Below are 24,226 nucleotides of genomic sequence, written 5' to 3' on the forward strand. Positions count from 1 at the left end.
GGAGGTGACAGATATTTCTGGGTCTCAAACTTCTTCTCCAGCTCGATGGTCTGGTCGTTGGAGAAGCGGACCTGACCGCCTTTCCTTTTGTGCAGAGGTCGCTGGATGAAGGGCGTCCACAGCAGAGGCTTCCCTTCAGAAAGAGCACAAACAGCTTTAATAAAGCTGCCCAGTGTTGGCCTGACTCACTGAGACTGCTGTCAGCCTCAGAGAAGTGGCTCATTTGTTGTTTGGGATTTCAAACAGTGACTCAGGGAAGTGAGCAAACGGTTCGGACTAATAATCACATGAAGTGCGTGTGAAGTTCATGTAACTGTGATCACTGAGGCTCCAGCAGCACAAGAATGCCGGAGAGTAAATGCTGCACATGTTGTTGAGAATGAGCTGAGGAGACTGAGAGCGTCTGCTCGGCTCTTTCCTGGAACAAACACGGCTGCTGCTGCTGCTGCTGCTCTCAGGAAGGTCGTGACAGAGTGAAAACTGTGGCCAAATATCCGCTTCATGTGCTTCCTGCTCTGAGCTGTGATTAGAGAACTGGATCGTCCGACTCTGTCCTCTGCTCTCAGCCACACTATTCTCACTGCTGGGCTGGGAGTCAACACCTTTATATCCTATTTAAAAGGTTTCTCCAAAACAAAATATCCGCAAAGGAAGGATTCCGGCTGCTAGTATAAATCTAGGCTCCTTATTCAAGGAATAATCAGAAACATGGACTGTAGTGTGTGGTTGTCAGGATGTAGCTCCACTACACTCTCTAATCCTCAAATGTCACCGACTGGTAGCTGATGTTTAGCTGAGATTACAAAAACAATAAAGAAAATATGACTAGAAGGCGCAAAGAAGATTCTGACGGTTCATCCAACATACAGCATTAATATCAGCTGGTCTATGAGTGAACTGTGTTTGCAGCCACATTGCTTAGAAAACATTTAAAGCTTGAAAATCCATACGAGACAGATGAATTATCTTTGTGTACACCTGTTCTTTGACCGCAGTTGTTTCTATTCATGCTATTCAGCCTGATGCTGTTTCAGTTTACATATGAGGGGAACCCGGGTATTCCCCGGCACCAGGCCCCCCGGCACCGCAGCGGCTCCGCTCAGCTCTCGCTCGAGACAGGCCTCGATAATCAGCAGATAACATTTAAAACATTTTACTGGTCTGAGGAAGCAAAAACAAATGCTTTGGTGGTATGGTTATGAGGAAATTCAATTTAACAGTATAAATCAAGCCTCTTTGGGGTGTTTTTTTTTTTTTTTTTTATAAGATAACACACATACAAGCTTTGTTTTGTTGTTTTGTTACTGTCAGCTGTTCGTTTTAATTATCTGTTTAACTAACAGATTAAAGAGGGATTAGGTTGACAATCTACATTTAGACATCTAAATGTACAGTCTTAACCTCCTAAATATAATTAAGACCAGAACTTTAATTAGACTAAAAAAAATGGAGAGACAGTGTGATCATAAATAAAACACTCTGCTCTGCTCAGGGGGTAAATTCGCAAATAACTAGAGTTTGCTCATGTTTTTCACACCACCTGAGACCATAGCTTAAGCCTTTTTGTTTTTCAAAATGAAACCTTAATTTTTTCGCCCTTCCATGACACCGGGCTGTTTCTCCTCTGATCCCATCAGAGCTGATGTGCTGCTCTGCTTGCTTTTTTTTTTCTTCTCGCCACCAACCATACAGAAAGTCACCACATCCTCGGCAGAGGAAGTGCAACAATATGTGAAGAACGGATCCCGGCTATCAGAGGCCGAGTGTTTCCTGAATATGTCTGTATTGAGGATGTCGATAAAATAATCAGCAGCGTGCAGCGGGCTCCCGAGGAAGCGGCTGGACGGGGTGAGACAGGAAAACATTTAACAGCTTCTGAAAGCAGATTTACTCCTATCGACAGGCTCACGGCTTCCGCTATGAACGGAAAAGGGCCCGGCTTGTTCAGCAGCACAAAGTCAGACCCAGTCACACTGTCACACAATACTTCAGAGGCCCATCAGTCACTGCCTCTAAGCCAGGCTCAGTATACAATTGGTTCGAATGGCCTATAAAACAAATGAATGTAAACCAATTAACACAACCTTGGACATAAACCGGACTCCTCATTTTACAGTGTCTTCAATCAGTCATACTTTTAAACAAGCTGCACCAGGCTAAAAATAACTTAGAGTCTGGTACCATGCATCATTTTATGCATTTACTAAAAGAATAAACTCGACATGTGTTTGGAAACTGTGGAATGTTACACAGAATATAAAACACAGGTGCGTAATAATGGACCCGCTGCAGGATCTGAAGAAACTCCAAAGGTCTGTCCTCAAGTCTCAAACATAATTAAAATCCATATCACACACACGCACACACACACACACATACACCCACAGAGGGAGGGAGGGAGAGGGAGAGAGAGAGAGAGAGAGCGGTGAAATAACAAGTGATTTAGTGAGTTAGTTTTAGTCACTGGCCCACTTGCTCCTCTGATGTTTCAGAACAATAGGAGTCAGGAAAACGAGTCAAGGTTGCCATGTACCTCCCAATCACCCCCACCAGCAGCACAGTGACTGGATATGACTGCTGCTATTGTGGCCCCCAAATATGTCTGTCACCATAACAATGGGATTCATACGTGCTGGGTCAGAAATGTGCTTTGAGACTGAGATGAGCTGAATACTTGCTTAAGGAACATATGCTCTGTCTTGTACTCTGAAGCGTGTTTATGTGCTGCATGCAACTGCAGATGAACTGTCTTCAGTTCGATACGCATGACAAAGCGTGATACTTATGCAAAAACGGTTTCATAGGCGCTGAAACGAAGCTTGTTCAGACAGAAAAGTTTTCATGCAATGAGTAAAAAGTGCTCCTGCTGCAACATCATCCAAGCAAGTTCATTCATTTGTCTCTTAAGTTGATTTAAAATCTTTTTCAATTGTTTAAAAAAAGTAGGAAATAATCTAATGTGGAATAGCAAATGATAAAAAAAAAAAAGGCAACTGGCAAATTATGAAGCTCTAGAAACGATTTTTCAAGTATCCTGACTCCAGAATCACACAAGAGACCGACAGCGTCATGAGGCCAACAGTCTAGACCCGAGGAAGTACGTTTAGCGAGAGAATTTCCACATAAGTAAACAAGAAACGTGATTGCAGGCTGTCTTTGGTGATTCTGTAAATTACATTGATTCAAAAGAACAAGACTGTGTTTGCTCACTGAGTGACATTTAATGTATCCATGACAATTACGCACGCCAGTTAAACCAACTCACCGAGGTGGTCGTGCCTCAGCAGCGCCTGTGCGTACTCCCCCATGGAGCGGTGGTGTTGGTGGTGGAACGGGTACATGGAACCGGTGAAAGCCCCGGCAGAGGCGTACGTCGCCGTCAACGCGGCGTGGTGAGACAGCGCCGGGTGAATCGGCGTGGGTTCATAAATCGGCGTCCGGTATGGCGAGATCAGACTGGTAAAGGAGGAGTTGGGCGACGGGAGAGTCGGTGTGGGGATGACCGGAGTGGAGCAGGACGAGGATGAAGATGCAGAAGAGGAGGAAGAGGAGGTGTTGGTGGTTGTCCTTCCCAGAATGTCCTCGATGTAGAAGGGAGTCGGGTGTGCCGGCTGGATGGGGGTCGGTGCGTAAAGCGGGACGCTCATGGTGTTTTGTGCCGCCGCGGCGCGCTGGAACTGAAATAACGGAAAGCTGCGTCTCTCCCTCTCCCTCTCTCTCTCTCTCTCTCCCTACAACCTTCCTCTTTAACGACAATATCACACGAGAACTTATTTACATACTACCAAATTTGTACTACAGCTTCCAGCGCTAACATCTGTGCATTAACTACTCCAAAAACCCCAACAGTGACTTTTTGTGGGCGGCGGAGGAGACCGTTAGGGTGCACTGGTGTCCGTCAGGTTGCGGTGGTGACTGGCTAGTACTTGATCCAACTGTTAGGGCTGTTATCTGGCTGCAGGCGAAGGAGGGAGGAGATAAGTGGACGGCCAACTTCCTGCAGGTGGCCGGCAGCCGTTTCTGATTGGCTCCCTCGAAGCTCCAAACGCACTACACGACGATCAGACGCCAGGAGAGAGGAGATAACTGTATTTCAGGTGAATCACTTCAACACAGCCAATCATCTGGTCATTGGAAAACCGAAAAATCTGTAGTTTGAATACAGGAACAATGACAATGATATTAGGACAGTCTTTTCAAAATGTACAGAAATAGTTTGAACTCAGAGTAACCAGACGGTGTCTCTTTTTCTTCTTCTCCTACATTACTACTAGACCGCTTGTTGGCGGCAGATGGAGCATTTCTGACCTGGTAATTTGGCAACTTAAGAAAACCACGTAAAGCCAAAGAAGACACGTTCTAACACGTACGGAGCGAACTGTGTTGGTAAATCTTATAAAGATCAACGTCCACATTTCAACTGGTGTAAGTAAAGATTCCTGACGTTGTAAAGAAAAAAAAAAAAAAAAACGTAAAAAGAAAAAAACAAAGAACACAGAAAAGAAAAAGATCTCCCTATGGGGCGACAATGCAAGTTTAAGAATATATTAATCAAATGTTAAAGTGTTTCTTCGTGTTAATAGTTGTTAGTTATTAAAGTTATTTCAATCAGGGACGGAACCACATTTCCGATTGCTTCCTTTCATGTGAGTTTTTCTAAATATATTTCAAGCTAATCTCTGGGCAACAACAGATGTTGTGAAGCAGATTTTTGAATTCAGTAACGTTGGTAAAAGCAACAAAAGCAACATGCGACCAAACACAGAGGCAGCTGCTGCTTCTGACCGGCGCAGTGTTCGGAGAGAAGGACCAAAATAACGTGAGTGATGCATTTCAAATCAAATTATCAACTGAAGCTTAATATCCAATGTTTCAGAATAATAATTTGGAACAAAAAAAAAAAAGGAAGCAAAAACTATCTTACTTATACAGTCTATGATCGGGACACCTGACTGAAAGAACTATTTGACTTTTTAAATATAAGTGACACTTCATTCAGAAGCTCCAGCTTAGAGGCCTCCTGACACCGCAGGTCTTAACCTGCTTTATTCATTTTCATTTATTATTCCTCTGCTGTTCAGTTTCAGGCTGCCTCAATAAATCCCAAAGGCCCTGGTCATGTGTCGTATTTATTAACAGGTTGTGCTTTGTTCAGTTTCTGTTACAGACTTTCTATTGTCATATTGTTTTGCACTGAATAAATCAAATCAATATAGGCCTAATTGAAATGGTCCTATTGGAATATACTTTATATCATCACTTCTTATTTGTATCAGACAGACTTCCAGTTCGACTGTCTGTGCTGAGCTCTGTCTTTGGAGAAAATCTGATGGAGAACTGATCAAACCTGTATTTACTTCTCATAGGCCTCCACATGATGAAACGCAGACCTAAAATACTGTAAAAAGCAGCATGGGCAGCATGTCTTGGTTTTACTCACGGGCCAAATGTGTGTTACATAGTTCTTTAACTAATCAAACAGCTCGGACTGTTATCTTTACCAATGTTATTCAGCTTAACTGCAATCCACCATCCCAACGGTTCCGCTGAATGGAGAGTGATTAACTCACGATTTGAATATTTGGAGGTTTCCTGGGAAATCCATCTGTCAGTGCCGCTGAGGTGATACAGGCTACTTTTGATAAAGACAATAAATGCAAATGTCTTTAATGACTCACTAAGTGCATGTTCATCCCCTCAAATAGGTACGGGCAGGGCGCAAAACAATAGCCGGTAACTTGTGTGTTCCAGAGTTACAGCACGGACAGGAAAGCCTCTAATGGCTCCAGCTGCACGTCCTCTGCTTTATCACCAGTACACTTCATTAATGCTCTCCTATAGTCGTGAGACACGTCTCAGCTTCTCTCCAAAAAACGCGCACATTAATAGAATCCAGTGGTTCGATTTTGTGATGCGCCTTCAGAGCACCACGGCGCGCCAACTTTCAAACAGCTGTAATTTAGATAAAGAGGACTAGGAGAGCAAACAGGGATATGAGCAGCCTTGAAGACATGAAAGAAATCAGCAAACGGCTAATATTTAGACTGAGACAATCATTGCAGCTCATTGATCCGGCCAGCTTCCCGTGGCGTCAGACTCCTGTCCAAAAACTGCTGATAACTTCTCGCAGCCGCTCCCTGGCAGCTGGCGCCATGCGTCCCCCCATTAACGGTTCCAGTCACACATCCTCACGGTCCTCTCCCGAGGAGCATCGTCTTGTTGTTTCTTACTGAAGCTGGGACTTTCTGACACATCTCATAGTATAAACTGGGTCATAAGAAGTTAAAATCCTGATTGCATATTATTATTAGTAATAAATATGAGATACTCTTGAGTTTCAGCCCCACACAGGTACTTTTACTTTGTGTTAACTCATGAGACCTCCCACAAACCATTTCAAATGTTTAAGTAAAAATGAGTAAGACCTGCTGTTTTGGGGATGACTCAGTCGTCCAGTCAACATAATCTGATCCTTGTCAAAGTAGCTCAGATCCTAATCTTTAAACATAACCTCGATGTGACAGGGCAGCATAAATGACAGGTGGCTTTACTAAGAAAGACTAACTCGTTTTCCACTCGGAGATCACATCCTTCACCATGACCGATGCCCTGAGTCACATTTTTAAGAAAAGTGGTTTGAACCTACGCCAAAACTTAACGCTTCTTCCTTTGCTCCACCTCTCCACCACATTTCATGAACATGGGTTTGCATAATCCTGCTGACAGTGCAACAGACTGAACTGAAAACAACCCTCCAACACAACTTTGCCTCAGTGGAGGAAAAACTATACATGAATTATGAGAAGTGCTAATAATTACTAATATTTTACATACCACAAACAAAAACACAATGTCTTAAGTTAGCCACTCTTATACATTACATCAGATGTGTTAATGGCATACAAATCTATGTGGTAACAAAATATAGATGTTATTTTTCACCATTTTTTATTTTATCTTTATTTTTTTAAATTAAAGAGGGATGCTGTGTGTGCAGCACTGCTGGTGCTACGCGCTCTCAAATGTCAAGCACATTCACATTGTGCATTCACATTTCAGAGACAGTTATCTCTTCCATTCCCTAGTCAGCATATTTTATTGAAGGTGCTATTTAAAAAAAAAAGGGCTGCATTTCAGCAGATAAACTAATAGCGTCTATAAAAAGTATTCACACCCTTTGAAAGTTTCCCCTTTACTGCTTTTCCACAGTGAATCATGGTCAATTGCCTTTTTTGACAAGAATTTACAAAACTAAACAAACTCTCATTTAAAAGCAAACAGCTCTCCACAAAGTAATTAAGTTATTAAAAATATAAAATCTAAATGATTGCAGGAGTATTTACCTGATCTGAAGTGACTCACCTGGTTCAACACAGGTGTAGAAAGCTTGTGCTAAAAGTCAGTTATTAAACGGAGATTATCCTAGAGCAGTGAATGTGCCTTGTAATAAATCTAAAATACTGGCTTGAAGGGGGGAAAAATATATGCGCTCACTTATTATATGTTTAAATTATTTAACTATTTGACAATACTTTCGAGAAATATATTTAAACTTTGACGTGAGTCGTGTTTCATAATTTTTTGTCCAAAAGAAACATGTAATGTTGACCATTATACTATGTTGGAAAAGCAATAAAAGGGGAGCATTTCCAGGGAGCGGTTTATAGGCACGGCGTCTCCCGGTACTTTGGCTGATATATTTATCTGCTTTGTAAATGAATTTCCAGCTCAGTTACAGAAAATATCACTGCTACTGTTTCAAACAAGACCCCTTTAATGAAGAGAATGTCTCAATCACAATACTTCTTTTTCATAATCAACTAATATGAGAAAGCTCATCAACATAAATCCAAATGAAATGTTTTTGGTTTTTTGCAGACTGCATTGTCAGTTTTCCCCCACAACCATACCGTGTTGCTTTGAAACTATGGTAAGTATCCTGAATATAGTTTTTGAGCAGGATTTCTGATAAGCAGATCACTGGAGAGGAGTTGGGGCTGCAATTCCCATATGTATAATTATTTACAAAACTTAAACTTTGGATCAGAATCAGTCCAGTCATTACACTGATCCACTGAGCTCCAAAACACGTGCTTCTGACATTTGTCTGAATTTGTCACACTTGACTTGCTAACAAACACACCTTACGAATTGGACACATTTCGATGTGAAAAGTCGAGCAGGTGAGTCATGCTGACAATCAGGCAAACATCGATCCCAGCTCTTCTGTTTGACTCTGGGTCCTGGTGCTCCTCAGGTTTCGGTCTCTGGTGGTTTTGGTTGGTCCACTCCCAGCTCTTCCTCTGAGCAGCACTGCAGTGACTGTAGGATGTGTTTCAGTGTCCACTGCTCCTCACGTAAAGCATGCTCCTGCAGGGTGAACTGACCCTGCTTTGTTCTGGTCAGCTCCTTCACATGAGCGCACGATGACAGAGCTGCAGCACACAGATGTTGGATGTTTTTAAAGCTGAAGTTTGGAGCCATGGTTTCTAAGTTCAGTTTACAGACATCAACATGCTCCTGAGGAAATTGTGAAACAGGATGAAGCTCACCTTTTCCCAGGTCATCCACCAAGCTTCTGACGTAAAATCCACCACCACACTCAATATCTGTCACACAAATAAAACTCCTTACTGGCTGTTCAAATGTGCACAAAATAAAAAAGGCAGGAAATGACATTCAAAATGCTGCTTTAAAGAAGTCAGTATAGAGGAAGAAAGAAATGCTGCATGATGCAATGTGTGCGAACCCAGAGTGAAGAGAGGAGGCTTAAACTCCAGCAGGGTCAGGTTGTACACGGTGACTGGCCTGGCTGGTTTGGCCTCAACCTTGTGACCTTTCTTCAGCAGAACAGACAGACGCTGGCCGTCTTTTTTCAGCGCTGAGTAGCTAAAACAAAATGTAAAAAAAATAAGAAATAATTAATAGGATTAAATAATACAGAAAATAAGAGTTTTAAAACTGAAAAGAGAGGCAGCACTAAGGACAGTGTTTATATAAATTCCATCCATGTAATACTGTAATGCAGTTGCTTTTCTCTCTCCCTCAATGTAGGACTGTCGTGTTAAGTATGTGCCATGACCACTGCAGCAAAGCCCAAACACAGAGGATGTGATAAAATTCTGTGCTAGTGACCTCTAGAGGATACTTGGTTTATTGCACCAGAGTAAAAAAAAAAAAAAATAGCAGCATGCTGATAGTAAACTTGTTAACCCTAACACTCTGGAAAAATCTGCAGTTTAGACTGTAGGTTTGGTGTTCTTGGGGTTAAAGGCCTAATCTTCTACCTTCCAGAAGAGCTTCACTCTGGCATGGCTACTTCTCAGCTCATGGTGATGTAAAACATGCTTGACTTTGGACACTGGCATCTGCGTTCCAGCAGCTTCTAATTCATTGCAGATCTGCTTTTTAGCGGTTCTTGGTTGACTCTTGAGCATCCTGACCAATTGTCTCTCAGCAGCAGCAGCAGCTTGTGGTTTTTTCCTGATCTTGACAGTCACACAACTGTGGCATGCATTTTATTTCTCACAAGCAATTGTTTGCACAGTCGATTTTGGGATCTGTAGATGATGTGAAATGGCTCCAAGTGACTTTCCTGACTTGTTTAAGTCAGAGATTTGCTTTTCGAGAACCTTGCTGAGCTCCTTAGACGTTCCCTTTGTAGTGTTTGTGACAGAGTCTAATGAATTTATCAGACAGGTTGTATTTAAATAGGCTTGGAGGAGTCAGCAGCAGTAGTCCATTATGATCACTCATCCATTTTAATGAATTATTACTTTGTGCTTTAAAAACTTCATTTTGATCTGCAAGTCAAACCCTTCAACAATTTAGCCTGATGTGCATAAGTCTTGTCACTGAAACACTTCCTTTTCTTTTTTGGAGGAATACTCACAGTGGAGGCACTTGCATGATGTCGCCAGTGAAAGCTTTCAGTTTTGCCTCAACATCCGGCCGAGTAATGTGTTCTGTCGGTGAAAAAAATGGATTAAAAAAAAAATAGTAATAAAAACATCACAGACATACTGTCAAATGGCAGAAACGGGGGCTTATATGAATAGATAAGACTTCCGTATGAAATGAATGATAATACCTACCAAAGTCTTTCTCAAGAATCACACTGCCAGTGGCATCAAGAGTGTCTGTTGCTTTACCCAGCTCCCCTACAGCTACATATTTCTGCAAAAAAACACTCCAATCACTGTTTGTTTTGACCACTTGTAAAAAAAAAAAAAAAAAAAAACAACAAAAAACAAAGAAAATGTATCCACTCCTGCTTTTTTAGTGAGTGCCAAAGCTTTTGTGTGGTCTTGTGGAGACCCTATTAGATAAAATGGCAGGACTGATTTTATCAGTTGATATTACTACGTATCTCTGATATCAGATTATTAGTATTAGGTGTACATGTTTGCCAATAAGCAACAATAAATGTCAGTCCAGATGTACGACAGATATGTGACTGATGCCGTTTAGGAACAGTAATGACATACAATTATTTACTACAAAATCAGAGACCTTTTCAATGTGTGTCACATGGTCAGTGTAGGACGATACAGTAGTAACTCTTAAATATCAATACTGGTATCAGTCTTATAAGTCCAATATGTTTGTTTGTCACTTGTTTATTTGTTTGCATTTTTTTTAAACAGTTCAAATAGTTCAGTTGTCTCTCCACAACATGACAAGTTTTCATAAGACTTCTAAGAATGAAGCTGCAAATAAATTAATAAAACTATCTTGTTACCATTACGCTCACCAACAGCTCTTTGGAGATCACGTCCAAGACAAAGATCAGTCGAGCCACTGACAATACTGAAACCTTCTATGCTTAATGCACACAATAGATACAAAAATATATTGATGCATTGTGAATCACAGCGTTCAACAGATTTGTGTACTGTTGTCTATACCATGCCGAGGTGATTTGAACACATTGACTTTCCTTCTATGCGTAACAGTTTCACAGTTTTGTAACCATAACACTCTTTAACATCAAACTCACCTTTGAACCAGTCAACATTGTACTGAGCATTTTTGTGCCATTCCCAACACCAACAACTGAAAGAAACAGAGACAGTGTTAGAGTCTAATGGCTACAGTCCTGCTAACACTCCTCAGAGGTCGCAGTGTTTATTACACCTCAAAATAAAAACATGAACATTTGATGATTCTGGTATAGCATCTCTACAGACGATTGCGCACCACGAGGCACTATCACAGTAGGAAACATGGCACCAGAACCAAGTGAGAGTGTCAGAAGTCAGATTGTTTTTTTGAGTAAAGAGGGGCTTTCTGAGGGTTACATCAAGACTGGACTGCAGGTTTCTAAAGGGGCAGTACATGGCACTGTAAAATACTTTGTGGAAAAATCTGTTTTATACAAAGCAGGATTGGGCAGACCAAAAGTAAGCATACCATCAAATCAATATATCAAGCTTTGTTCACTGATAGATAGGAAAGTAACTTCACCACAAATAAAGAACATGCTACATAAAGAACACAAGATGGCAATTTGCAGGAGTCCTGAAAAAAGTAGGCTGTCTCATAGACGAATAGCATCTCTAAACCACTTCTGAGGGGAAACGAGGGCAAGAAAACTGGCGAGTGGGCTAAGCCATGGCAGCATTTCACCACATCATGATGAAATAAAGTCCTATTTACTGCCGAGCCCCAGGCAGAGATTGGTGGCAGTAAAATAGGGGTGTATGTAAAGAGACCAACAGGAGAGATAATGACACTGCAGTGGACTAAACCCAGGGTGAAACACGCAGCTGGAAATAATCAAGTCTACGAAGGTTTTGCCTACTTTGAAGTTGGACACCTGCACTGAATCGACTCCACCTTGACCAAGGAGACCTAGCACTCTATGAGACCTCCATGACATGGTCCACTCTCTGATCTGCATCTTCGTGGAGAAGGATTCATACTGCAGCAGAACAATGAGCCATAACAAACCTTAAAGCTTTAAGACAAGAGAAGTTCTGACAGTCATGGACATTTCTCTACAGTCACCTGATCTCAAACCTACTCAACAAAGAAATAAAAACTCTCTTATCAGCTTAACGGGAGTATCTTTTATGATTTTCCAGTTCCCTTTGATAGCAAACCGAGTATTGTTGGGTTTCTGACTGTTGGTTGGACAACTAAAGCAATCTGAATACAGTACCAGAAGTTTGGACACAGTTTCATCGACACTGTGAAACTTCTAAAGTACAGAAAACTTTTGACTGCTTCTGCAAAATAAAACAATTCAGATCAGAAAAATACTTTTGACTGAGGTTTTCTCTACAGGACGGCCACAAGTATTGGTAAAGTGCACCTGATAGGGTTGTCATCTAAAAATGATGGAGGAACTGTCACAGGTGATGCTTTGATTCAAAAAATCTAAAACTCATAATTGACTGAATTAGACTGACATGACTTGGTGAAAACCTGGAGCAGATGGGTCCCTGGGTAGAACCATGCTTTGCCTGGATACTAATGCAGTTGATGTCTACCATCAGCCTGTACTGTACTGAGTCCCCCAGCAGCCTGCTCCTACCCAACACTCCGCTGGCTGCGCTGTCCAGAGTCCCTCCGTGGCCCATCTTCAGGCTCTGCTTCTTCCTCTTCCTCGGGTTCGGGTTTTGAACTCCCGCTTCTGAAAGACAAAGTGACACAAACACATCTCTCACTGTTAGCTTCTGACCAACAGTGCACTGAGTCCGTGCTGCTTCGGCTCCTTTACCTATGAGCAAGGCCTCTTTGAGTGCGTTTAGCACGTCTGCAGAAGTCGGCCCTTGTTTCTTGTACACCGCAAACAGTCCGTTTAGAGACTGTAGTCTGGACAGAGAACTAGTGACCGGAGACACAGTGTTGGTGAGCTTTCCAGCCATGCTTGTTTTCGGCTGATGCTCTTCTTCTTCTTTCGTTACAAACTGCAGCGAAGCCAACTGTTGGTTTGCTTATTTACCGCCACCTGCTGGTTCAAATATTGAAAGCGTATCTCACATATATCTATAGAATACTCAAAGCCCAAATAGATATGGCACTGATAATCACAGGGCGTCCTTTAATTCTATGACCAGGTTTAAGTGGACCTTCAGCCATCGACTTGTTGTCCTTAAACAGGAAAGAAAGTTTTCGAAACTACACTGACCAAGATGCTTTGCGGCCGCTTCCTGGTTACTTTGTTTCCTCTTCCTGTTTCTGCCAGCTGGGCTCGCTACAACAACAATAACTGCCAGCAACACATTGAGTTGTATCACCGAGGTCTGTTAGTCTTTTTTTTCTAACGATACCATCATTATTCCTCGGAAAACTTGCAAGAATACCGAGTTTGCTCGTCGGTTAACTATTTAGCTGCAGACAGGATGTATTACGGAAGCTCTACGCTTCACTTTCAATTAAACGCGGCAATGAAGTTTCAACTTTCCCTTTACAGTCTGCATTACTTTGTAAAATACAAGACAATACTTTCGTTAAATCATCAGATGATATATTGAGATTCTGTACACGATTTCACCGCACAATATTTTCACTAAATGCCATGTTTTTGTGTCTCTGCGTGTTTCTGCCAAACTCAAATAACTCGTAAATCTGTTAAATCTCTTGAAATGTGCTCCCTGGTGGCGTTGAATTTTCCTTTCAGTGTTACGGTGTGTGTGGATTTATGGTAATCACGATGCAGTCTTCATTTCTGCAACTTTTGTGGAGTGTGATGCAGTGTGGGGCAGGGGAGGTCACCTGTCTGAGATGCAGTTACATGCATAAAGCGAGTTTATTTTAGTTCGTCTGACTAATTGTGCGGTTGTTTCGTTTCGTAAATCAAATAGCACAAACGTAGTACTCGTTCAGTTACTCTGGCAACTGATGATGGGAAACTAGTCTGGTTCAGGACAGGCTAACTGCCGAGATTTTACCATTTTACCACTGACTCTGGCTGCTGCCATGAGTTGACTGTGTTACCCACTGTCAGTCAAGACACGAAGCTTACAGAAAATCTGCTTAAAACAATAATAATTTCAATAAATTCCACATTGGTAGGATGTAGTGCTACACATGTAATAATATGCAGTGTAGTTGAACTCATATGGTTTTTGTCCAAACATCTAGGCTCATGCTACATAAAATATTTTCCAATCTAAGTTACGTCAGCAGAAGGATTATAGCTACAATATAGTTAACAGCACAACAGCAAACATTGACCAGAAATGTTCTACCTAAATCCACGTGCCTCTATTTTCTATATTTCTGATAGTACCCTATACATATACATCTATAAATGAGTATACATGCAGCCTGTACATAAGCAGCCTTCAGATTTAATATACAGGCTAAGTGTTGAAAAACCTACTAGTGTTTTGTTCATGCAATTAATGGCTTTATTGCCAGCTGATTTATTAGGTTCATTTAAGTCAGGTGTTTGATTTTATCTTAGCTTTTCTTTGCACATAATTTGTCACAAGGACTCATTAGAACTGTAAAAAAAAACAATAAATGTTGAGTTTACCATCACAACACAAGAAATTAAATCTATAAAAAAATCTTGCAGTTTGGAAGCTAGAACACGGGACTATTTGACTTCTTTAATTTAAAGATGACTTGAATAATTAATCAATTATCAATGTAGTCATTTCAGGCCTACGTTAGTAAATTCCACCTTTGTTTGTCCAGTTAAGGGAACAAGTCCCCAGGTACGGAAGGAAGAAGTCCAGAAAACTTGATGGTAGAATTGTGGTGACCCAGAATGGAGGACTTCAGGAGGACATACGTGCGTCTGTGTAAGGAGGGAGGCCTGGAGCCTCAGGAGAGTATTGTGGCTCAGCTCCAGGATAGCAGTGCTGCTCAGGGCTCCAGACTGGACCTCAGTGGACAGAGTCTCTCTGCAGATACCTGCTCTGTGCTGGCCAGGGCCTTCCAGAAACACACTGTCTTCACAGAGGTGTTGCTCAGTGACTGCATGCTCAGCGAGGAAGGTGTGTGCATTTTCAAAACAGACAGGCTATACAGTATGTAACTTGGTGAATGGTACTGTATGTGTAAGTGCATGTTGCTCAGTAGGTGACAGTCATCATACATATACATGTGAACATATCCTCAATACTTATTTTTCTTTGTTCCATCTGTATCATTGTGAATGATAAAACAATCTACTAGAGTCTTCCTGTAGCTGCTGCTGCAAACCCACAAAATAGTTTAAATAGTCTGTATTTGAAACTTTTAAAGAATATAGCAGGTTTGTACTTATTTTTTTAATCATTAAATCCCATTTAAATACCCAAACCAAGACAGTAACAGTCTGTTTTTCTGTACGTTATGTCGCAAACATAAGAAAAACTGACCGAAAGACATAGTGCACAGACATGTGTCTGTAAACAACAGATTTAACCACTGACAGCACACATTGTACTGATGCTTTACATCTATATCACGGACTCCTCATTAGAAGTGCGTATTGGATCAACAGTCAAACAGTATCTAAACCGCACCTTTGAGTGTTGCTGTTTGTAGCAATTGTATAAACTTTGTGCAGGTTTAAATTAAGCATTCATACAGCAGTGCTTGTTAGTAGATGGATTCATTTGGTTTGGTTCTGCACATAGGCTTTAAAAACAATAAGTATAACATCAACTTTAAACTGCTTAATTGCTTGTGTGTGACTCTCAGGTGCCAAGATACTCCTGACTGGAATGTTTGGCAACACAACAGTAAAAGTCCTCAGTCTAAAGGTAACACCTGTTAGATTTGACTGTTCACACACTAAACACTCAGACGTTGATAGAATTAGTTTTATATGATGTGTGTAATTATCTGTGAGTTAATGCAGATGATTGTTTACAGGGTAATAATCTGAGGTCAACAGGAGCTGAGATGTTGGGAAAGTTGTTGGCACATAACAAGACTCTGCGTCGGTGAGAATGATGATCTTCATATGACAATATTTTCTGCCACTGCAACACCATGTGTATTTTTTATGAAAATAATCTGGACATCTTCTTCAGAGGAGTTTTCTCAGTTGTCATCACATGATCTAAGTTAGGAACCTTTCCATTACAATACAACCGTTTGTATCCACTGATAAAGATCCTGAGATGTGGTTGAAAGCTTAGAAAAAGCTAGATATTGGCTCTCAAATTAATATTTTGTCACGCTGCTGTTTCTGAGTTTCAAGAATGAACAAATTTAATATTGTTACAATTGAAATCCAAAAATATATTTGCAGAGTTTTGATAGATAAAAATATTCATATTCATATTTTTTAAATAATATGATATTAGGATGATAGCTTGATTTAGGCAATTTAGTGGAGTTACCTGCTGAAAAGTGAAGACACATCTGCCAAGTTGGCCATGAACTACACATACAAGAGCCACTCAGGGAAACTGTGTGTCTGTTCACACAGTACACAATGCAGATAATTTTATTGTGTTTAACAATTAAGATAATAAGAATGCCTCAGTTGTTCACTTATGTGTTGTTCACTTATGTGTTGCGTAGCGCAGCCATGGCTGGATAAAGTTGTTGAGGGCTTTACTCTCAAATCTAGAGGGCCTCCTAATGTGTCATTGTAAAATAAAATGCTTTTTTATCGGCACAACATTGGAATTTTGTGCAGGTCAGCTAGCTCACTTCGGAAATCAACCTGCTTTAAAATTGAATATTGTGATGTAATTATGGTGTACACTGGTTGAAATGCTCCGTTATTACCCTGCGACCTGCATTAGCCCACCAATCATTGCATTCAGAATATTTGCTACATTCATTTTAAAAGGCCTAAATCCTCTGTTTTAGTCTGAAATGATCATAGTTTTGACAGACCAAAAAATGTATCAAACAAAGCTGAATGCTACTTTATATTTAGCAGTCAGCTAATAAGTCACTCATCTCTGTATCATCTGAGAACAGATTGTTGATCAGCACATAAAGCTGATCATTGAAACACTCCTGCAGAAGAGTGTCCCAAACACATGAAATATATTCTTTCTCAACAAATCTGAAAACTACTGAACTATGTTTACAGCCTGGTGTTGGAGTGGAATGCACTTGGGGTGTGGGATGAAGCCTTCTCACTCTTCTGCGATGGTTTGGCCTCCAACACGTCGCTGACACAGCTGGACCTGCGCAACAACCAGATCAACCACCATGGAGCATCTGAGCTCGCTCTGGCACTCAAATGCAACCACACCCTGGAAGTGTTAGGTGACATACCATGAATTTAAATATTAGCTTGTCGATAGGGTTTTGGGAATCTGCTTAATGTTATTTGGCACAATGCTCCTGCTTTTTTTCTTCCCTTTTTGTCAGAACAGTTTTTAATGCAATGGTGCCGTAAAAACTGGGTTTCTCACCAGAGTTCATACAAAAACCCCATGTGGAACTGGGTGAAGTTTGTATGTTACCACAGTGATAGAATTTCTCAGAAAGAAAACAAAAGGAAAATAAGTCAGATGCACTTGAGAATCACTTTTGGACAGTTCCTGTTTATATTAACACAACGGTTTGAAAATCCGAATTCCATATTAGAGGGTAAAAATTACTCAACTCAACAAATTATCTTCACATTTAAAATCCATCTTCATGGTAAAGGAAGCAAATCTACTTAAAATGTTGCTTCTTTCTCATTTTATCTTCCGATATCAACCAACCATGCTTTGAACTTATGTCTTAGTTTATGTTAAAGTTTGGTTTTTTGTTGCTGTTTCTCTCTATAGCTCTATTCTTTAGTTCATCTCCTCCACAACAGAGAAGAGTACACTCATGCACTGCTCTTTTGCTAATAGTGGCTGATTATAGTTTTTGCTGATGTGGAAAAGGTTTTTGTCATTTGCTGTCAGACTAACATGTTTACTGTTCTGATGTGTTTTTCTGACTGGCTAATGGTCCACGCTGACACCGTTCACAGATCTAAGGTGGAACAACATTGGTCTGCTGGGTGGCAGGTCCCTGCTCGATGCTCTTCAGAAAAACAAGAGCATAGTGCAGCTGGAGATGGCAGGGAACAATATACCCAGTGATACACTTAAAGCTCTTGGTAAGTCCTAAGGCATTTTCAAGTTTTAGATTTGCAACACTACTGGCTTCATAAATCTGTTGAAGTGATGTGGCATTTTGTAATTCAGACATAAGTCACTTTTAAATGTGTGTTTGTCATGCTTCATTCAGACATAGCTGCCACAAGAGACAGATCCACGGTACACGCCCAGTATTTGTCATATATGTGAAATTGGACAGTACATTCAGTGATGTATAAGGCAACAAAACAGAAAAGACAAAATCTACACTGAGCTGCAGCATATCAAATTGTCTATATCAATCAATATTGTAAATATCAGTGGAAAAATACCTTTCCAAATAATTTCACACAACTTGAAGTACATCATAATATTGTGCCTGCCTTTCTGTTAATGTGACAACAAACGTTTACTTAAAAGTGAACCCGGTGCTCATTCAGACACAAAGCCAGCACATTCACTTGCTGTCAGATTAACAGAAAGGCGCGCATGTCTGAAAGATAAGATAAGATACAATAGGGTAAGTGCTTTTGTGTGCAGACAGTAATTATTAATATTCAGCCTGTGATTTGAACTGTATATGACTTTAATTTACTTATATTTTAGTTCTGTCATTGCTGGAAGACTAATAGCCTGCCGTGGACATGCTCACTGTCCCCGCTGGACTCTTTGGTCCTGTTGTTTAACCCTTTCAGAGCAGACTATAGGGCACAACTCAGACACACAGTCCACTCTGAGAGAGAGCCGCAGCAGGACCCAGGTCCTCAGCAAAGAGATTCAAACACTGAAGGAGGAGAAGGGCCGACAGGTGAGCCTCACGCTAAACGATTTAATAATCTTGATTGTCTTACTGTGATGTCACACCTGTAGTTGGGTGCATTTGGTGTGGACCGTGGAAAAAGAACATGCGTCGTCGCCTTTTAGTTTTGATCTGGCTTGTGTTCATGCAAGCAGACCTGGTAACTGGGCCACGGTTTTGGCTCATGCAGACGAGCGAGTTTCGTTCAAATGAGCAGATGCCATCTTTGTATCTGGTATTCAGTTCTCCCTAATATATGCATGCTTTTTGCAAAAAAAACCAAGAAACACAAAGACACATGGACTGATGTAGACCAACTCATTGACTGGACAGCTTTGGTGATGTCATCTTGCATCACTGGTTAAATCAAGTTTCCCCTACCAAAATACCTAAACTCTTTTGAATTATCCATCAGTGGGACAGCTTATATTAATCTAAAAGAATGATTGTTTTCTCAGTTTTATAGTTGTTGCTTTGCTTTGCCAGAAGATAATAGATGCATACTGCTATTTCCAGATGATACGAGAAACTTCAAAGTTAACACTTGATTTAAACATTGATGGTGTTACATTTAAAGGTCAAGTATTCATGGCTGGGCCCTTGGGATGTCTGTGAAAAGTTTGATGTCAGGTGTGATTAGCCTGTGATGAGCCAAGTCAGTTAGGATGAATTCCAACACGGCCCACTTGTGGAAGAAAAGTATCAAAATGTCCAAAGAAACTTCTCAAATCAGTTGTGCCGCATAGCTTACCTTGTAGCCGTGATGTTAGTTGTTCCTTCCATCTTTCAGTTCCTAAGCTTGATGGACACCATCGACAGGCAGAAGGAGGAGATGGGGCGCTCCAGTCGGTGAGTTCAGATCAGACAGTGTACTGTCATTGGTTATAACCATAGTTGTATAATCATGAGACACAGTCTGAACACCAGTCTATAGGGATAAATAATTCCTCTTTTAAAGCAATAGACCCTGAAAGATAAAGAATGTATTGGCAGCATGTTTTCACTTTGTAAATATGTATAATAATCACTCTGCATGCTCTTCGATGATCTTTTTTTCTGTTTCTTGCAGGTCAACTTTCATCCAGATTGGTCAACTCCAGGAAGCTCTGAATGAGAGAAAGTCAGCTGTCAACTCTCTCACTGCAAAGTAATCTTTTCATTTTGCTTCATTCCATGTTTATTAGACAGTCTTGTAAAAAAGTACATGCCATAAAAATGGTTTCCTTTATTGACATATTTGAATAAGAAAACACTGGATTCTGTTCGAAGACGTGTCTATTAATAACGGTAAAATACTCAAACATGTGACACATAAAATGTACTTTTTGTAGTCATTTCAGTAATTTGAAGATATTATAAACCTGATCAGTCTTATGTAAATAAGTCAGTACAGTCCTGCATTTATCACACCTTCAGATCCATCTGATTGGAATCAGTGGGTCCAGGTGAGGTGCCAGTGATTAGAACCTCTTCAGGTAGTAACAAATGGAATCTGTGACATCGAAGGTCTGCTGATCTTTTAACTATTTAGGTGTGCGGGCCATTGTGCCAAGATCTAAAGAGTTGTCTGTGCTGCAGGGGATGAACCCTTTAGGACAGTTTTCCCTTCTCCATGAGCTTAGCAGCAAGTCCATGAGCCAGTTGTTTGCAGTTGCAGCTGAGTAATTTGGGCTACTGACACTTAGACACTTAAATCATTTCTTACCTTTCCTGGTATGTTCTCCCAGTGATGAAGCAGAATCTGTGCAAAACATTAATACTGTTGTAGCAAAAGAGTAAATGCTAACGCAGGATGCACCTTCAAATTATCAGTATTACCTAAAGTGTTTTGCTTGTAAAATAGCAGAAAAATGTGAACACCAAAGGTGACGTTGTCACATGTCTGGTTTTGTTGAACCAACAGTCTAAAACACAAGGTGATTCAGTGTACTGTCATAGATGACAAAGAAAAATATCAAGCACTCACATTAGCAAAGTTGGAACCAACAAATATCTGTAATTTTTGCTTTTAAATGACAAAAATATTTATGCATTTATCAAGATAGCTTTGGATTAGTTTTCTGTCAGCTGACTGAGTTATCAGCGTGATTCTAGCAGTAACTGTGATCACACTCTGTGTTGTGCAGGTTGCAGATGACAGAAGCTGCTCTCGCCCTCTCTGAGCAGAAAAACCATAATATGGGAGAACTACTGTCTCGAGTGAAGGCTGAGAAAGAAGAACAAAGAGAACGACAGAGCAGAGAGAGGAAGAAAGACCAAGAGGTATAGACAAATGGGTAATTTCTCCTCAAACTCATTCTGATTTGTACTAATCTGATTTTTTGGTGTGTTTCAGATTATTAGGGGGTAAGAAAAGCTTTCACATTAGGTTAACAAATTATATTTACCCCTTTTGAGTAAAATGCCATTTTTAATTGGCTGTTTTCTACAAAGAACGTCACAGGATCATGTGTAACCCCAGCTGTTAGTTATTAGATGCATTTCTGTGTAATGTTTTCCCTAGTACACCCAAAGTGTTGCAGTCACAATACTTGAAAGAATCTTTTGTCGTCTGATGCAAGTAAAGATGCCCTAAAGCCCCTCCTTTTTCAACCAAAAACCAAAAAAGGCTTTCCCTTCACTCATAATGGAGTTTGGACATCATACTCTGCGTTTCTACATACAGACAGTGTAAAAGACACCGATTGTGTTGTAGGAGACACAGCTACAGACCTCTCAAAAAACACTTTTTAATGTGTGCTGTTACTTCATTCACTTGCTCTACAATTTCACATGTATTCAAAACTGAAAGGTCCTTAAAATTAAACTTCACTAAGATAAGATGAGACTCACAAAGACTGAATGTAATTCCGATTTAGTTTTAAGTGTAGTTTGTTGTCTTTCCTCTGAGTTTGTTGCATACCTACAGCATCAGACTGCAGTAGGATCCATAATAATGTTTCCAAAGACAGAAAGTTGTGTACCTGTTGGCAGATGGCAGAAGATCTGCAACTTTAATAATTATTTGTAATTGTCAAGAAGAGACAAACTGGTGTTTTTGTACCTGACAGACAGAGTCACAGTTTTCTAGCTGCAGTCAGATTGTTCGTCTGATATCTTTACTCTGGCCTTGTTAATTTAAATAAATAAAAAGAAATGTGACTCTCTGTGTTTGTGCACTATATGTATATACAGCAGCATTATTTTGACATCACTGTTGCTGTAGATAACTGGCTAAATCAGAGCTGTTGTTTGTTTTGTTAGTTTAACAATTATAGGCATGTGATTGACTGAAATGTAAGAGGATTGCACCAGTGTCAGAAATGACCTTATATGATAACAACTGCTGGTCTGTTTCCAGCTCCAATCTGCTCAGGAACCTGAAAAACAAAAGTCTGAACAACAGTTGCACCTTATGACAAGTTGACAAGCACAAAAAGAAAGCTATTGATACTTGCTGAGATACTGCATTGCTGTCACAAATGAATGAATCTTGTCTGTTTCCATCCTGTAGGACGGAGCACTCAGAGAGGGAAAGCTCCTCAGAGAGATCCAGAACCTGACAGAAACCAGTGGCCAATTTAGGACAAAAGTACGAGTTCTGTTTGTTCAGAACAGAGTGAATTTATTATTTGCACTGAAGTATTTACACTAAATATGAGAAACACATACACACAAGATGCATTGTGAGCCCTGTCAGGTGTGAACTGAGCGACTGTGTGTGTGTTAGGTGGAGGAGATGGAACGCAGGTGTAAGTCTCAGCAGCAGCAGATCTTTGAGCTGAAGCAAGAGCTGACCAACTGCACAGCTGAATTCAAGCTTCGACTAACACAGGCAGAAGGTGACACAATTTTACCTACGGAAACACAAAGATAATGCAATTTTCATTTTCTCACGTGAAGCCTAGCAGAGTTATCCTGTGTCTTGTGTATCTGACAGACCGCCTGGAAATAGAGAAGCGAAGGTCCAAACAGGCCCTGGAGGACATGGACAGTCTCCGGCAGAAAGAGGTTCTCTTTCTTTATGTCATACATGTTCATCGACCACACAAGCACCGATTAAACCACAACATGTTGTTCTTTACACTTCAGCTTTCAAGTAGATTAAACAAAACAGATGTAACATGTTAAATGAGAGGTTTGGAGGAGCTGTCAGGCTTGTTTTGCTACTTTTAGATTGGTTAGTTCTTATTTTGATTTTCTTTTATTTATTGTAACAACGTAAAATACTAAAACTTTACATTCCCATGAAGGTGGATCATGTTAATCGTCATCTCGAAGAGAGTGAGAGAGCTCTGCAAGACCGCATCTTCAAACTGGAGGGACAGCGGATTCAACTGGAGGAGGTAAGAGAACTATCCACATTTAAAACAGAAAAACACAGTCAGAATCCAACATCCCAGATGGTAATTTGTAACACAGAGATTCCTGAAAAAACAAACACATGAATGTCTCTGCAGCTTCACTGTTCAGCATACCAATATTTTTATTGTTTTCTAGTGTAGACCAAAGCTGAAGGCAGCAAACTATGCAATAAATTATACATAATGATGTACAAAAAGTGTTTTCAAAGCAAAATCTGTATAGGTATTAAAGTCACCCACTATAATATTGTAGATTATAGTATAATTGTATAATATTGTAGCATCCATCCATCCATTATCGATACACCGCTTAATCCTCACTAGGGTCGTGGGGGCTGGAGCCTATCCCAGCCGATTTAGGGTGAAGGCAGGGGACACCCTGGACAGGTCGCCAGTCTATCACAGGGCCACGCTTACAGACACACAACCAAGAACACTCACATTCACACCTACGGACAATTTAGAATCACCAGTTAACCTCAGCATGTTTTTGGACTGTGTGGGAGGAAGAGCAACCCGAAGAGAGCCCACGCTGCATGGGGAGAACATGCAAACTCCACGCAGTAAGATTTCAGTGCCCCCGTATTGCAACATGATATTTAATAATCCGCTTTTATGTGTGTTGTTTTTTGTTTCTGATGCAGTGGTTTTCATTTGAATTAGGTTCTCATGAACAGCTGTTTCCAAGTTGACATCTCGTTGCCATCTGGAAATTTCCCAGTTCCCACATGAAAATTTAGTTGAAATTGGAACATGGAACACTTAAATGCTAATGATTATAATTACAAAATTGTCTGCAAAGTAGGTGGAGTATAGTGTGGGGACACATTTACATCAACTATAATCTATACATAGTATCCAACATAGTTTCCTTGTAATCTGGGATCATGTCTACAGAATAAATCACAGTGAAATAGTCTCCTGCAGTACCTGACATCTGTAGTCCAGTTGTGTTCCTAATGTTGTCAGTCCTAATAATACATTGTCTGTTTGTTGTAGGAGCTGAGTAAAGCTAAAGCAGCATGTGTGACAGAGAGGGCCCAGGCAGAGGAGGAGCTGGGAAGAGTGAGAGCTCAAGTACGCCTGGAGGAGGT

General features: G+C 40.6%; 3 protein-coding genes across 3 annotated transcripts in view; 1 reads left to right on the plus strand and 2 right to left on the minus strand.

Annotated features, from left to right (window-relative positions):
* Positions 1–3,986, minus strand: part of hhex (hematopoietically expressed homeobox) — a 5,872-nt gene extending 1,886 nt beyond the window's left edge. The window contains exons 1-2 of the mRNA XM_008279335.1: positions 3,266–3,986; positions 6–133 (exon numbers count right to left, since the gene is read on the minus strand). Coding sequence (XP_008277557.1) covers positions 6–133; positions 3,266–3,647 — 510 coding nt within the window. The 5' untranslated portion in view covers positions 3,648–3,986. The remainder of the gene's footprint in view (positions 1–5; positions 134–3,265) is intronic.
* Positions 3,987–7,751: 3,765 nt separating this feature from the next.
* Positions 7,752–12,915, minus strand: trub1 (TruB pseudouridine (psi) synthase family member 1). The gene is made up of 8 exons (XM_008279317.1): positions 12,725–12,915; positions 12,539–12,637; positions 11,000–11,055; positions 10,095–10,176; positions 9,893–9,965; positions 8,750–8,889; positions 8,553–8,609; positions 7,752–8,435 (listed from the first exon to the last, which is right to left on the minus strand). Exons 1-8 carry the CDS (start codon positions 12,870–12,872, stop codon positions 8,254–8,256), a joined length of 837 nt encoding a protein of 278 aa, XP_008277539.1. The 5' UTR covers positions 12,873–12,915; the 3' UTR covers positions 7,752–8,253.
* Positions 12,916–13,175: 260 nt separating this feature from the next.
* lrrc45 (leucine rich repeat containing 45) overlaps positions 13,176–24,226 on the plus strand; it is a 16,219-nt gene continuing 5,168 nt past the window's right edge. Inside the window, exons 1-15 of the mRNA XM_008279336.1 lie at positions 13,176–13,248; positions 14,653–14,954; positions 15,646–15,707; positions 15,820–15,890; positions 17,000–17,178; positions 17,882–18,010; positions 18,686–18,798; positions 19,580–19,638; positions 19,859–19,936; positions 20,916–21,051; positions 22,283–22,360; positions 22,499–22,610; positions 22,709–22,779; positions 23,022–23,114; positions 24,132–24,224. Coding sequence (XP_008277558.1) covers positions 14,726–14,954; positions 15,646–15,707; positions 15,820–15,890; positions 17,000–17,178; positions 17,882–18,010; positions 18,686–18,798; positions 19,580–19,638; positions 19,859–19,936; positions 20,916–21,051; positions 22,283–22,360; positions 22,499–22,610; positions 22,709–22,779; positions 23,022–23,114; positions 24,132–24,224 — 1,503 coding nt within the window. The 5' untranslated portion in view covers positions 13,176–13,248; positions 14,653–14,725. The remainder of the gene's footprint in view (positions 13,249–14,652; positions 14,955–15,645; positions 15,708–15,819; positions 15,891–16,999; positions 17,179–17,881; positions 18,011–18,685; positions 18,799–19,579; positions 19,639–19,858; positions 19,937–20,915; positions 21,052–22,282; positions 22,361–22,498; positions 22,611–22,708; positions 22,780–23,021; positions 23,115–24,131; positions 24,225–24,226) is intronic.

This window comes from Stegastes partitus, unplaced genomic scaffold (genome assembly GCF_000690725.1).
Source record: "Stegastes partitus isolate 25-593 unplaced genomic scaffold, Stegastes_partitus-1.0.2 Scaffold154, whole genome shotgun sequence".
Taxonomy (NCBI): Eukaryota; Metazoa; Chordata; class Actinopteri; family Pomacentridae; genus Stegastes; species Stegastes partitus.